Here is a 15,101-nt window from a genome sequence, read left to right as displayed (position 1 = left end):
AACACTACACTTCATCACTTTTTCCTGTGACAACTACTGGGATATCCTATGGTGTAGATGTTCCACATTTTTAAAAAATTTTGTTTACCTTCTTTGCATCCAAACCCTTATATTAATATAATTGCTGTGAGCTAATTGACTAGAGTAGCACATGAATTCATGTTGGCCAGATATAACTCTACTCCTTGGTTTACGAAGTGTTGGTGACTCATTGTCAACTTATACACTTTAAATAGTAAGAAACAAAGTAAATGTTGAGTAGTTATAAATATATACTTATAATATAAATGTACACACAACGTTTTAAAAGCCACAACAAAATCACTGTTTTAAAAAACAACTCCCATATACACACACATTAAAGTAAAAAATGCACACTTAAAATAAAACTCTAGTTATTAAGCACAAACCAAGCCAGGCAAAGAGGGAGCATTTTAGTTTATTTAGTTTTATTTTTCCCTCCATATGTCTCTATTAGTCTTAGGTTTGTATCACAATAATGCTGAACTCAAAAACTGACTTAATCAACATGAAATAAGTCATGATTCTAAGACCCTCTACATTCTTTGACAAAATTGTCAAATTAATCCCAGTGACAAAAACAGAGCCAAACCTCCAGACCTCTTTGTAATGTTAAAGCTTGAATCTCTTTTGCCAATCTAAAACGCTAAACTTGATGCTTATAAGCTGAAGTTCTCGGGGCTTCTCTTGGTTGGTTTGTCGGTATTTTATTTGGTTTTTAAAAAGAAAACCTCTTAACGGGGTATTTTGATATAAAGGAAACAGAGTGACAGAGAGGCTTGCCCAGATTATACAGTAGGGTAATGAGGAAAGAAACCTTGGCCCCCAAATTCCAAAAGCTGCAAACTAGCCATTGTTGCCTTTCAAACTAATGGAAACCTAAGCAATTCCCATATCAGGTTCAGCCTTTCAGCAAAATAGAGCTTCCGAAGCAAAAATATTGTGTATAAGAATGTGTAAGTCATCGAGAAAATATTCTATTTACTTTTTACTAGACAAAAGTTGTATTGTCCTAAAAAACACATGTCTCAAATTATGCCTATGTTGAAATTTACAAACTTTATTTTTCTTTCATGATTGTTAATCTAGGCTGCGTGAAAACCCTACTAACATGCCTAGCATCTAAACAACATCTACAGGCTCCTCACATACAAGTTAAAGTGCTCTCCCAAATCATACAGTAAAAATGCCTTTGAAAGAACAAAGTGCATTCATATTGCACTTGAACAATGTTCAGCAGTTCTCAAATATTGAGTGTAACAGATAAGCCTATTTGAATAATTTAAAACAGATGTTACACTGATGGCATATTGATTTATACTTGATATACAAACTTCTCATGGTGTTCATTAAACCATCTAAAAATGCCCTAACAAATGGAATCTCTATTATGATCTGTTAGCCATGAAGAACATGATGTCTTATTTCCTCGAAAGTTTTCAGTTAATTTCCTCCCATATCATAAAAATGGCATCATGGCAGGCGGAGAAATCCATACAGAGGGCCAAAATCGCCCTATTTGCCAAAGCATTTCATTAGCGGACATCTTCCTTTAAGTAAGCGATGCTTTTAAGTGACGCTCCTGTGTTGATAACCTATAAGCCATGCAGACTTGTCTCCAGCCTGTGTGTTGTCTTGTTTCTACAGAGTGTTATTGTAACCCTTTGGGCTCAGTCCATGATCGTTGTAATGGCTCAGGATTTTGTGAGTGTAAGACGGGAACAACAGGGCCTAAGTGTGATGAGTGTCTGCCAGGAAATTCCTGGCACTCCGGCTGTCAACGTAAGTAACTCTGGGAGCTGCCCTCTGCCTGCTGCAGCATGGCTGATTCCGCTTGTCTAGGCCAGTGCGTACAGCTTCTCAGAGCAGAAAAAGACCCAAACCACTGACAAGCTTTAAAAGCTACTTAAGGCCCCAGCCTACATAGAAGAGAGAGAGCGAGCAATCCATCAGCTGTCCAGCTGGCTTCTTTGAAGCCCGTCTTCTTCCCCTCCGAATGCGGGAGAAACTTATATTGAAATATTGCGCTCAGATCCAGGTACCTGGCCAGACCATAAATTAAGGGGCACAATAGGGACCCAGCTTGGAAATTCTCACTGCAAAATGAAGGGTGATGTGTATGTGGTTAATATATTTCTTGAACTGAAAACTACCCCGGAGCTCCAGAGTTCATAAATTAAATGGTATCTACATAACTTATCACCACCCCTGCTATCACACCCATTGCTGAATCTTACCCAAAAACCTGAAGGCAATAAATCTAAGGGATATTTAAATGCCAGGGTAAAATAAATGACAAAAATCAATATTGATTTTAAGCCTCTGAGGTTAGGAACCATGCAGCGAGCCTTAGACAGATGCCACTTGGTTCAACCTCATTTCTCTGGGGATTATCAGACCTTCTTAAAAGCTTGTCAGGCAGGTGGCATGTCAGCGTATTCAGGGAACAGAAATTTAAAAATCTGAGCAGAAGCTTCCTTCTGTCATTCATAACCTTTTCTGCTTTTTCATTATGCGCTAACTTTCTAGTCTATCTGTACACATTTAGCTTACTAATATTAAAGAGCCACCAGGCAAATCCTCTGGAGCAGTGCAGTCAAATAGCAAATTATGCAAGCCACATATGGAATTTTCCGTGTTTTGTTATCCACATTTAAAAAGTAAAGATAAATAGAAGAAATTGATTTTAACAACTTATTTCATTTAACCTTTAAATACCTCAAATAGCATCATTCAACATATAATCAACATCAAAACTATTAAGGATACATTTTACATTTTTTTCATACTATATTTGAAATCAAGTGCGTGTTTTATACTTACAGAACATCTCAAATAGGACTGACCATATTGCAAGGCCTAATAGCCACATATGTCTACCATATTGGACAGCACAGCTCTGGACCTTCCTTTGCTTACTTTTCACTTGAAAACAATGTCAGCATGCAGGAACTGTCTAAAGCCAATTCCAAGACTATACAGAATATTTCACTGGCTACTTGTGGAATTTATAGTCATCTGTAAGCTACGTTTCTACGCAATGTAAAGCGAAAGTGAAATTTACTGCCATACTATTGCCATGGGCAGCAAAGAACTGTGGCGATAGTTTGAGAAATCTAGCATCGAGGATGCCAAGGTTAAGATGGGACCCCGGAGCTGGAGGTGAGCATCTCTAGCCATACTGGAGAGGAACGTTAAAAGACAAATAGGCAGCACATCTGTCCATAAGCTCTGCATAAGGTCATGGTTTAAAAGTCCTACTTGCCATAGATTCCTAGAAAACACCTTAGGGGGTTGGATGACTTGGTGGATCCCAAGGACCATGCGAGGAACCAGAATTCAAAGGAGAGTCATTGGTCCTGGAACATCTGGATGTGGAGGACCAGAGAAAGCCAACAGTCAAGAGGAGAGAAGGAGGGACAGACAGAGGAAGGACCCAAACCAGCCCAAGACTCAAGGCATACGTTGTAAGGAGACTTTGCAATTAAGACACTCTTCTCAAAAAGAAAGGCTCATGTAAACTTCCTGATGCAGGACCTAATGAATAGGTGTAACCAGGGAAAGACATTAGAGAGGGAAACTAATCCAGTCTTAGGGGAGGTATATCCCAAAAAGGTCCTACCTTGATTTTTCTGGATTAATTATTGGAGTATTATAAAAAGGTACAATGTCACCAAATTTTCCCTTCTGGAATTAGAAGACTGGATTATATGTGGCCCTACCATATAAGGGCTGTGTGATGCACAAAACCCTCTGTACCTCAGCTCCAGCACCTCACATCCTCGGTATGTATGGATCAGTGAGATTATGGAAGCAAATTCTTTATGCTCTATCCTCTTGAGTATTTCTTGAGTACCTACCATGAATTAGGCAATGAACTAAGAGTAGAGGCTGCAAGGATGAAGAAAGATAGCTGCTGTGGACATATGGGCATGGAGTTCACAATCTGAAGTGAGAGGCTGACATACAACACGACAGTTTTGACAGGGGCAACCAGAACTAAGAAAAAGCTATGTATGTGCTTTTAGTGAAGCCCAGATAGAAGTGAGCTTCCCAGAGAAGCAATGTTTGGTTCAGTCCTGAAGGATTAGTAGGAGATTTCCAGGATGGAACTTCTTGAGCAAAAGTACGTGAGTTAACACACTGTGTTCCAGAAATATCAAATAGTTTTGATACGTTGGGAGGATAAGGGGTGTGTGTGTGTGTGTGTGTGTGTGTGTGTGTGTGTGTTGGGAGGGAGGGAATATGCTCAAAAGGCAACCAGAGACCAGATCACATGGTTTCATGAACACCAAGCTGAGGAGTTTCTTATCTGGGAGGAGACAGACACGGGGTCCATCATACAGTTTTAGACAGAGGAATGAATGAAATGGTCAGAATTTGTTTTAGAAAGATTATTCTGGCTGCTCTGTAAAGGAAGGACTGGAACAGGATGACACTTGATTTGTTACATCAATTTAACGTATTTCAAATACACCTTTGAGGACGCAATAGCTTTATCTCACTCCGAAATCTTTTTTCCTTCCCTCAGATCCACCCATATAGGGCTGCTATTCTATGCAAAAATATTGAAATTTCTGCGGTCAGTTGATAAATGGCTACAGTATGAGGATCCCTAAGTGCCTTCCCCTGGGATCTCTCAGACCACCCCTAAGATCCACCAACTAATGGGGTAACGCCCGTCATAGTAAGGTGCCTCCAGCACCAGTGTTATAACAGATGCTCATTCTAATTAGTTGACGATTACAGGTTGACAAGTATTTTTCATATCCCTCCCATGTCTGCACACACATGAATGCCCTCAAAAATGCCCTTCCAAAAAAATGCCCCAAAGTCAATCTCTCTCTCTCTTCCCTCCACCCCCCCCCACACACACACACTTCTACTGAGTTGAATGCATCCTTGGGTTAACCTCATTATCAGTGGCAGTGATTAAACCGACAACAAGAAACCAATGCCAAGAAGAAAGCAGTGGTAGATAGAGCAGGCAATGGTGCTGGCTGTGAGCCATGGGCTACATAGTAAGCAGACACACTTAGGCCCTGGGCTTGAATTCCATCTCCACCTCTTACTTGCTGCAAGACTTAGACTCTCTAAGCCCAGTTGTTGTTTTTTTTTTAATCTCAAAATGGGGATAATACTAGGACATGATACATCTCGTAATCATGAAGATTCAAGGAAAATAATGAATGTGGGCCTCATGGTACATAGTAAGCACTCAATTATTTAATTCCAAGCACATGTTGATGTATCAAAATGCTAGGAAAAGCCGTGTTTAAAACTTATTGTACAATGATAGTGCAGAACATGCAGCAAGATTAGCCACGATTGAAATTCCAAATTGTTGACCTAGGAACTTCTAAAAAGCCCTTGATTATGGGCAAGGCTGATTTAAGAGATTGAAGTAAAGCTGACTCCAAAAACAATGGTGTGGCTTCTGCAGAGTAAATGAAGAGCGTCAGGCTCATAAGTTAACCTTCTGCCTCAGGGGGCCACCTGTTGTATGTTCCATAAATGTAAGCTGGTCTCTCTGACATAAAAGGTGAAACACTTGAAAACCATCAGAATGAATGGTCTTTAGACAGCATGGGGTAAACCCAATCCAGGAAAGAAAGCAGAAAAAAAAAAGATTTCAAGGAGACCAAGCAGAATCAAAATTAGTGTTGAGGTTCCTATGAAACACTGAGGAGAGGCAGTGTTTTTGTTGTTTGGTTTTTTTTTTCTGTGCCCCCTTGAAATTAGTGAAGAGGGATGAGCCACTTCCCAGAGAATAAAGCTAAGCCTTCGCAAAAGGAAGCCACATCCCATGCTTCACATAAAATATGGAGGGTTAACATGTATTGGGAAGTAATGAAAAACTTGTCAGCAGCACTAAGGAGATTGGACATAGAGGAGGTTTGTGATGTTTTGGTTTGGAGAACGGAATGGAAATAGCCACACATAAAACCAATGAGGCTGAAGAGGAGGTGTGTTGTTTTCCTGGAGGATATATAAGGATGTAAAATAAATATATTAAATGCATATGAAAGCTACCAACAAGCCCCCATTTTTACCTAGTTTATATGAATGGTGCTTTCAAAAGAACTTATAGTCTAAATATTTGGGTTAAAGTCAAAGGCTTTGGTGACATAGGGTCAGTGTTATGATTTTGGAAGATAACAGAGCATGTAGGAAATCAAGAACTAAGTACATATAACAAGGGGAAGGCTGAGATTCAGTTGCTGGGCCATGGCCTACAATATCCCAATAACCCTAGAATACAGGTTCTTGGAAGGAATCAGTACATATATTATTGAGAACAGAAAAACGTGTTTAGTAGAAGGCTCGATAGTCTGATCAAGAAAATTTTTAATTAAGTTTGAGTAGAATATTGTGAAAATACCCTTATAAAACTCTAAAACCAGACAGTATGGCAAACCACAGATTTAAAAAAAAAAAAAGACAACAGTTATTCTCAGGAGAATAAGGAAAGGTTTGTGGAACAAAACTCTATGGTTTAGATGTTTTCCTTCCCAGAGAATGCACAGTAACTATTCGTTTTCTCCTGCTGCTACAGTAAACTGCCACAAACTTAGTGGCTCAAAACAACGAGAATGTATTTCTTACAGTTCTGTATTTAGAAGTCCAACAAGGATCTCACTGGGCTAAGATCAAGTTGTGGGCAGAGCTATGTACCCTTCTGGAGGCTCTAGGGAAAAATCTGTTTCCTTGCCTTTACTAGCTTCTAGAAGCTACCTATATTCCTTTGCTCATGGCCGCCTTCCTCTACCTTCAAAGCCAGGAACTTCCCATCTCTCTGTGCCTTTTTTCCATCATTACATCTTTCTCTGACCATGGATGGGAAAAGATCTCCACTTTTAAGGGCTCAGATGGCTAGCTTGGGCACACACAGATAATCCAGGAGAATCTCTCTACCTCAAGGTCCTTAATGTAATCTCTCTATAAAGTCCCTTTTGCCATGTTAAAAAAAAAAAGAAAAAACAAATTACAAGGACAGCTGATGCTGCCTACCACAATAATCATTGAGAATGGCAATTTTTAATGCCAAGCATAAATATGTGGGTATCATGGAGATGGAATGTAACTCATGCTTGGAGTAAAGATATGCAAGAGAAAAAAGAAATACATAGTAGATCAGAAAAGAGTGCCATGTGTCAAGAAGGTAAAGACTTGCATTGTGAATTAGAAGGTAGAAACAGGGAGATATTTTTCAGTCAAGACCAAAGAGCTTATAGAAAAGGTATTGTGAGAGTGTATTACAGACTACACAACCATTTAGAAGATAAACATATTTTTCAAAGCCAAAGTAGAGAATCTAAATGCTCTGTAATCTTCCAAAATGAAGGAATTCAAATATCAAGATATTTACATAAAGATGTGTTCTGCTAATTGTTGACTTGCATTGATAAGAATTTCTTCACTAAAAAGAGTGGAAGAAGGAGTCAGAAAACTAGTACCCCACTCAGGGGTAGTACAGAGATGGTAGTATCGTGTAAGAGAACGAATGTTAATAAAAACTTTTTTTTTAAAGATTTTATTTATTTATTTGAGAAAGAGAGAATGAGAGACAGAAAGCATGAGAGGGAAGAGGGTTAGAGGGAAAAGCAGACTCCCCGCTGATCAGGGAGCCCGATGTGGAACTCGATCCCTGGACTCCAGGATCATGACCTGAGCCGAAGGCAGTCGCTTAACTGACTGAGCCACCCAGGTGCCCACAAGGGACATTGTCCCAAACCTTAAGAATTATTAAAAATATACTTAGGGGAAAAAAGTAAGATCCTCGATACTTTTTAAAACACACACACACACACACACACACACACACACACATTGATTTTTTAGAAATAAAAGCGCAAATTGTTCCCAATAGGCTACCTAGAGAAAATAGGAGACTTCCAAAATAACCAGCATAGCTATACAATGGTTTCCAATGGGGTTTGACAAACATTTATTTAGTCCCTACTATGTGCTAAACACTGCTGCAAATTAAGGCTAAAAAGTAAAAATTGCAAAAATGCAAGATGGTATAAAGTTGTGTTCACAGTTGTTCAGGTGAGAAAGATGGGGCAATTTTAGCTCACCTTCAAACTCAATTCTAGACAGATGTATGTCATGAGCAGCAAAGAAACTAACACAATTTCAGACTGAACGAAGACCAAAAGAAGTTACAGTCCTTCTGACACGTGCCCTGAACAGCCCACATCAAGAGTCTAGTCCTTGGACACTGCATTCTAACATAGCTGACAGTGATGTAGGAGGGCTCGGTCTTTGATTAAGGGGTTTTCATAAAGCCAGCAGAAGCAGGTTGGTAAGCATATGACTTGACACACTGCAGATGTCGACCAGGGTTCAGAGGGCTATTATGTAACAGGTGGACATGTTGCTTCAGGAAGATAGAATGGAGACCAATGGGTGAAAGAGAGAGGTGGGTTTCAGTTTAGCATTTTCCAACAATTATTCTCTCCAGCTGTCTAAGAATATACAGTAGAGTGCCTTGGTCATGATAAATCCCCAGACTCTGAAAAAGTGCAAAGAGAAGCTGGACAGGTTCCTATGAGTGATGCTTTTTGGAGAGTTTCTGCTTAAATGAACAGTTGAGTGAAAAGATCTCTGGGACCTCTCCAGCTTCTTGACTCTTTCAGACCAATCACATGGGCCAAGGGAAGGTGTAGAGAGACCCCAGCTCAAGTTGTATTAAGAGCCAGTTCGGCCACTCAGCTGTCCTCCGTGCTCTCATCTCTCTTTTCAAACAGGTAGACTCTCATACTTCTCACCAGTATGGAGAGAAGGATTCCATAAATCCTTTTTATCTAGAGATTAATTGGTTCTGCTACTATAGATCAGGAGGCTTTCTTTTCTTTTTTCTTTTTTTCTTTTTCATTTTTTGGTATGAGATTAACGTCTATAGGCCTGACAACTTGTGATCATTAAGATGATGCTTCCAATTGCCTTTCTGAAATGAAGATTATACCTCCCTGGACAAATACCTTGAACCTAACTTGTAATTTTTCAATTGCCTCCAGTTGCTCTCTCCCGCTATTTTCTGTGTTACATTAAAACATCCAGTTCACATTTCACCAGTTGACCTCGCATTTTGAATCCATTGACAGGTGGCGTGTCACTTAAACAAGGATGTCAGTGTTGCTTCAGAGCACTTGCTGTCCCAGACATATGATTTCATTCATTTGGCTCTTACACTTCTATCACTGAACATGAATGGCGTCACTGGATCCAAGTTTTTAATTTCCTTGCTAGCAACTTGAACAACAGTCTCATTTCCCTTGCTGAGTACCACATTCATAACAGTGATGAAAAATAAATAGTTGGAAGGGCACTTGATGTTACTGTTGTTCAACTCCTAAGGGTGGGAAGGAAGTGCTCGTTAAACAGAACCAGTAGGAGCCTCCCCAAGGTAATTTAAAAAGGAAAATATTAGAAAGACAGAAGATAAAAGTGGCAATTTGTAGGCATTACAAATATGCCAGGTAGTCCTCCTGGGGAAAAAAGGCTCATTTTGTCAGCCAGAAGAGCAAACCCCAGGATTGCTCCTAGTTGTGAAGTTTTTCCTGATTCAGCAGGACGAGGCCATGGCACTCAGTCACACTAATAGCCATCACTTTCCAGTTCCGGTCCTGTTTCCCTTCCATTCTTAACATCACTTTAATTTGGGATTGGTAACAAAAGCCCACCAACCTCTAATACATCAGGGACCCGATGCCACCTGTGAGCAGGAGGGTCCCAGGCTGACACTCACCCTGTGGAAAGTGCTTTAACTCTTCACTCCACTAATGGCTCCATTTGGAGCAACCCTAAGAGGCAAAAGCTGGAGCAGCTTGAAAAGAGTGTGTTGTTCAGAGCGCCCTTCACAGTTGGATCATATCCATTTAAACCTGAGGCTCTTGAATTTTTGGAGTTTGGCATAAGACAGATACAGATAGTGGATATACTATCCACTGGATGTAATGGCAACCCACGTCTGGACGTAATAGCAATTCCAGACCATTTCCAGACAGTCTGAGGTTTCCTGCTACTCAGCTACCCTGTGCTCAGCCTTCTCTGTGCATCTCCAGTGAAATCCTGGAGAGGGCGTGGATGTTCTCAGGCTCCTTGTTGTTCTGAAATGCTATGATCCTGAAATCTCACAGATGGTTTGACCTACTTGCTTATGGACCAAGTTCTGAGGAATAATCATTATTTTTTAAATAATTTAATAGTAATTTAAATAAAATAATATTTTTATTATTTTAATAATAAAAAATGTTATTTATTGCACACATCCTGTGTGTCAAGAACATGTGTGCATTATCTCATTCTACAAGGGAGGTGAAGATTATTTTCTATATTTTAGAGAGAAACATTGAGATTTAAAGAGGGTATTTCCCCCAACTCAAACATCTGAACATGGCAAACCAGTTATTAGCAAATATTTATGAATTGAGTTTGCTGCAGCATTTTATAGGATTTTTGTCATTTTTACTTTGAAGATGGAGACAGGCTTTGGTGATTTATTCCAGGGGTCAGCAAACTTCTTCTACGAAGGGTCAGATGGTAATTATTTCAGGCTTCTTGGGCTCTACAGTTTCCGTTGCAACCACTCAATTCTGCTATGGTAGCCCCAACTCAGCCCAAGATGACATTGAAATGAATGAGTGTGTTTGTGTTCCATTAAGACTTTATTTATAGATGCTGAAATTTAAGTTTCATATAATTTTCATGTACCATGAAATATTATTCTCCCTCTGACTCTGTTAAAAGCACTTAAAAATGTAAAAACCATTCTTAGTTCATAGGCCATAGTAAACAGGAGGCAGGCTCCATTTGGCCTGCAGACCATAGTTTGATTTATTTCAAACTCACACAACAGTTAGAAATGAGGTAACAGAGGACCTGGTTAATAAAGTGGAGAGAATAAGAAGCAGAAGACAGAAGAGAACATTAAGAAAACACACACACACACATTTCATTAAAGTGTGTCTTCCATCCTGATGTGGGTATCACAAGGGGTTGGTCTAACCGATTCATATTTACCAGGTCCTAATTAACCTTAAGAAAAATGTTAGGATTTCCGGAAACATGAAGGCTGTGACAATTTCCAGGACAAGATCACAGGCATAGTCAGTGCCAGGCATTTACAGGCTTACGAGCCAGCCAAGTCAATTTAGCATCAATTCAGTACAATCAGCAACTAATGAAAGAGAAGTCAGGGTGGCCATAACACAATCAGGATTGCTCATGTTGGTGTGAGGAATCATTCTGTTGCATTCTGCAGGAACAACCAGTCACCTTGAATATCAGCAAAAAGCTCTGCTGAGAGAGAATTATAGTAATAATATCAGCTACGACACCAAGAGCACAGGAAAAAAATACATACAGAACCTGTTGAGAATTTATTTTTTTTACCATCAGCTTTGATATCAGAGGTAATTTTTTTTTAAATTTTTATTGTTATGTTAATCACCATATATTACATCATTAGTTTTTGATGCAGTGTTCCATGATTCATTGTTTGTGCATAACACCCAGTGCTCCATGCAGAACGTGCCCTCCTCAATACCCATCACCAGGCTAACCCATCCCCCTACCCCCCTCCCCTCGAGAACCCTCAGTTTGTTTTTCAGAGAGGTAATGATTTAAAGAAAGGGCATGTCAGTGCCATGAGCCCCTGCCTCTTCTGTCCAATTCTCTTTTGAATGTGACCTCATCTATTGAACCCAGGGCATTTTGGATCACGTGGCTCTACTTTCAGGAATAGAATTATGTCATGATCATCTCTACTCAAGGGCTGTGTGCTCTTCATCCTATCTTAGTCAAATTTTTTGTTTTTAAAAATTATACTCAACCTCCAGTTTTTCATTGCTGCAAGATGGGGAGAAGAGGCATGCATTAGCACACAGCAATTGACTATCTCAATGTAAATTTCAATGAAGTTGCATTTCATCTAGAAGAGGCACATACACACAGAAATTCAGGCCCACACATGATTCATCTGCTCTGCATCCAACTTCAATCACCGACTCATCCTCGTAGTTGGCAGTCAAGATCATCCAGACATCCGTGGATGCTTTAAAACAGAAACAGTTGCTAAAATGTATTTTTAACAGAATTCCTTCCCATATTCTGCAAAAGTGTAGCATTAATATTATGCATTGCAGTTATTTCTTCCGAGCTACAGCTCTTTGGGGAAAATGGGGGTATGTCTCAGAGACAAAACTGCAAAAATAATGAAATATTGATGTAATTATTTTAAGAATCACATTTAGACCTCTTTTTAATTAATACTTTGACCCTATGGACTTAGTTTTATGTTAATCTGTATTCTTTATCATGAAAATCAATAATATGGACCACTACATCATTCACATGATTTTGAGTACAAAAAGACAAAGTTTGGGAGTTTGTAGGAGTGCTTGTTACCAGGATAATCTGGTAGTGGATTAGTGATATAATGTCACGATTGCTGTATTTTCAATGATTTTGCTGACCCAGCTTTTGCTAATGCCCATGTGGAAGATATTCGGATGTATTATGAGGTCTTTACTGAGATATCACATCCCTCTTCTTTCTAATTAAAATAAAAATTAAAGTTGCTGATTTTGCACCAAGGATACTAAACTACATATAGACATATAGATATGGCATATAAATTCTATCCGATCATATCAGGCTTTGAAATTTCTGAAGTCACATTTTTACTAGAGACTGTCAGATCATAACCTACCCTATAGGAAATCTAGACCCTTAAATTTCATCTTTGGTTACGAAATTCAATTTAACCAAGGTGATAGAGGGCTACTTAAGAGAGTCTTGCAATATCTTTTAAGTTCTCCTCCCTGTCAAATTGGGCTGGCTAGAGGATTTTCTGATTCATTCACTTGTTCATGCAATCATTCATTTACTCACTTGTCATTCACTCATACTGTCATTCATTTTAAAATATTAAAGCCCAACCATGTGCCAGGAATTGTGCTAAATTTCAGCACCAAAGCCAACTAAAATGTTTTCCCTGCCCTCTAAAGGCTGACAGTTTAAGAAGGGTCTCAGATCCAACAGCCCCTGACTCTTGTTGGAATCTGAGAAGACTGACCTCCAGTACTACTTTTCTAGCTCATTCTTCTGGTCACAGGAATCTCTACTCCAGCCGATAATCTTAAAATCTTATATATGAGTTGGAGTCTTAGACATATTCTAGCTTAGCACTTATTTTAAGTCTTAGATGAAAATTGTTTAGTCTTTAAAATTGTTTAGGGCTTTAATGAGCTCTCATTATTACAATTAATAATAACAATGGCGACTATTCAGTGCCCGCCATGTGCCAGGAACTACGCCAAGCCATTCACCCTGACTTGTTTCATCTGTATAAAATCCCATTAGCAGTTATCCCTGCTTTACGGATAAGTGAACTGGGCCTCCAAGAGGCTAAATAACCTGCACAGGGTCATCTAGATTCTTCCACCTGAAAGTGTGAGCATCAGCATCACAAGAGAATTTGTTAGAAATGAGAATTTCAGGCCCTACTCCAGACTTCCTGATCTGCATTTTAACAAGATTTCTAGGTGATTCGTATGCATACTTGCATTAAAAGTTGAGAATTTAGAGGGTGACGTGGTAAGTGCAGACTTTAACCTTGGGATAGGCTGATTCCAAAACCCAGGTGTTTTGTTTACTTGTTTTTATCACTTAGTGTTCACAGAATGTTGGTGGTTGGGCAATCAAGGGCCTACGTATGCCTTAGAAAAAATTATATAAGGGGCAGAAACTCAAAGAGTATCTCATGACATCCGTTTTTACCAACTTGTACTCTACAACTCCAAATCATATTAAAATAAGGAGAATCACGAAAACTTAAACAAGTAGCCCATTTGTTTTCTTTCATCCATATAATTTAAAAGTGGTTAATATTTGATAGGTTAATAATAAATATTTTAATATAGTATATTGCATTTGGTTATGAATATATCAAAAGGAAATACAAAGTGAGTTCCGAAAGATAAACTTTTATTGGGCACATGAAATAGAACATAAAATTTGATGGCAATTACCATTTAATCTATTCATGTTCGGAAACGTATTGAAAGAGAAACTCATAACTCAGTTAATTGTTATGAATTATTAATTGCTCATTTGAAAAGCTATGAGCAGAACCGCACTTGTTGAAAAACTTTCCTTCTCAGTGGCTTTAACCTTTGTGTCATTGGTTTTATGAGAACAAAAGGGAAAGAATGACAGCAAGATTCTAATCGTCCAAAACTAGAAAGTGACAAGGCTGTGAACATCTCAGTGACTATATAAAGGTTAATTGAGATCGAAATGAAATAGTTATCGCTGGCCCCACTCTAACATACTTAAGTATGATTCTCTGGGGGCAGGCCCAAGCATCTGTATTTTACAAAACTCCCCAGGCAATAACAACCGGCAGCCAGGATTGAGAACTACATTTTCAGTAACTGCACATTGTCAGAGAGATTTCAGCCAGCCATGAATTTGACTCGATATTCTGCACCTCAAGCGAATGCCAGGTGGGTTCCAGTTTGCCACTCCTCATTAGAGTCTGAGGTAAGAAGGCACTCAGCCAAGGCCAGGATCCCTGGAAACCATGTGTAGCTTTATAAAAACATATTCCCCAGCTGGCAAGTGATTTCTAATCCATACAGGCTAAGATCAAGAATATATCTGGATTTAAAGATACCTGATGTAAATAGCCCCTTCTTTCTCAAAAAAATCAATGTTATGAGCTTCTTCTGTTGAATAAAAAAAACTAACCTTCAAAAAGTGGAAGGCTTTTTTTTATTAACTAAATCCAGGGATTTATTGTTTAGTGTCAGCAGCGTAACTGCTTTATAATTGATTTTTCTGAAGAGAACTGAAAACTTAAGCTACCTTAATTTCCTTTATCTTGACACACATGATTAGCATTACTCTGAAGTATATTTTATCAGGTTCCCAATTACCATTTTTTTAAAATCAACTTCCTCATGGCATACTTGTCTCAATAAAATATTTCTAAGACAAAGAGAAAGAAAGTGTACAAAGATAAAAATATGGCTGCTTTATTCCCACTGATAGTTTTATCCTCTTTCTTC

The 15,101-nt window shown here is 38.8% G+C and overlaps 1 protein-coding gene across 9 annotated transcripts in view; it reads left to right on the top strand.

Moving 5' to 3' along the window:
- The window catches only part of NTNG1 (netrin G1), a 320,260-nt gene that overhangs the window by 268,286 nt on the left and 36,873 nt on the right, over positions 1 to 15,101 (top strand). For 2 of the 9 annotated variants that reach the window (XM_073896224.1, XM_073896228.1), the window contains one exon: positions 1,669 to 1,803. The exons of the other annotated variants lie outside the window; for them this stretch is intronic. In XM_073896224.1, the coding sequence (XP_073752325.1) occupies positions 1,669 to 1,803 (135 nt within the window). The remainder of the gene's footprint in view (positions 1 to 1,668; positions 1,804 to 15,101) is intronic. 9 annotated transcript variants of the gene reach the window in all.

This window comes from Callorhinus ursinus, unplaced genomic scaffold (assembly GCF_003265705.2).
Source record: "Callorhinus ursinus isolate GAN/ISIS: 27379988/994484 unplaced genomic scaffold, GSC_fseal_2.0 scaffold9, whole genome shotgun sequence".
In the NCBI taxonomy this organism is placed as follows: domain Eukaryota; kingdom Metazoa; phylum Chordata; class Mammalia; order Carnivora; family Otariidae; genus Callorhinus; species Callorhinus ursinus.
The sequence above is the reverse complement of the archived record's forward strand: the minus strand, read 5'-3'. Positions and strand labels throughout refer to the sequence as shown.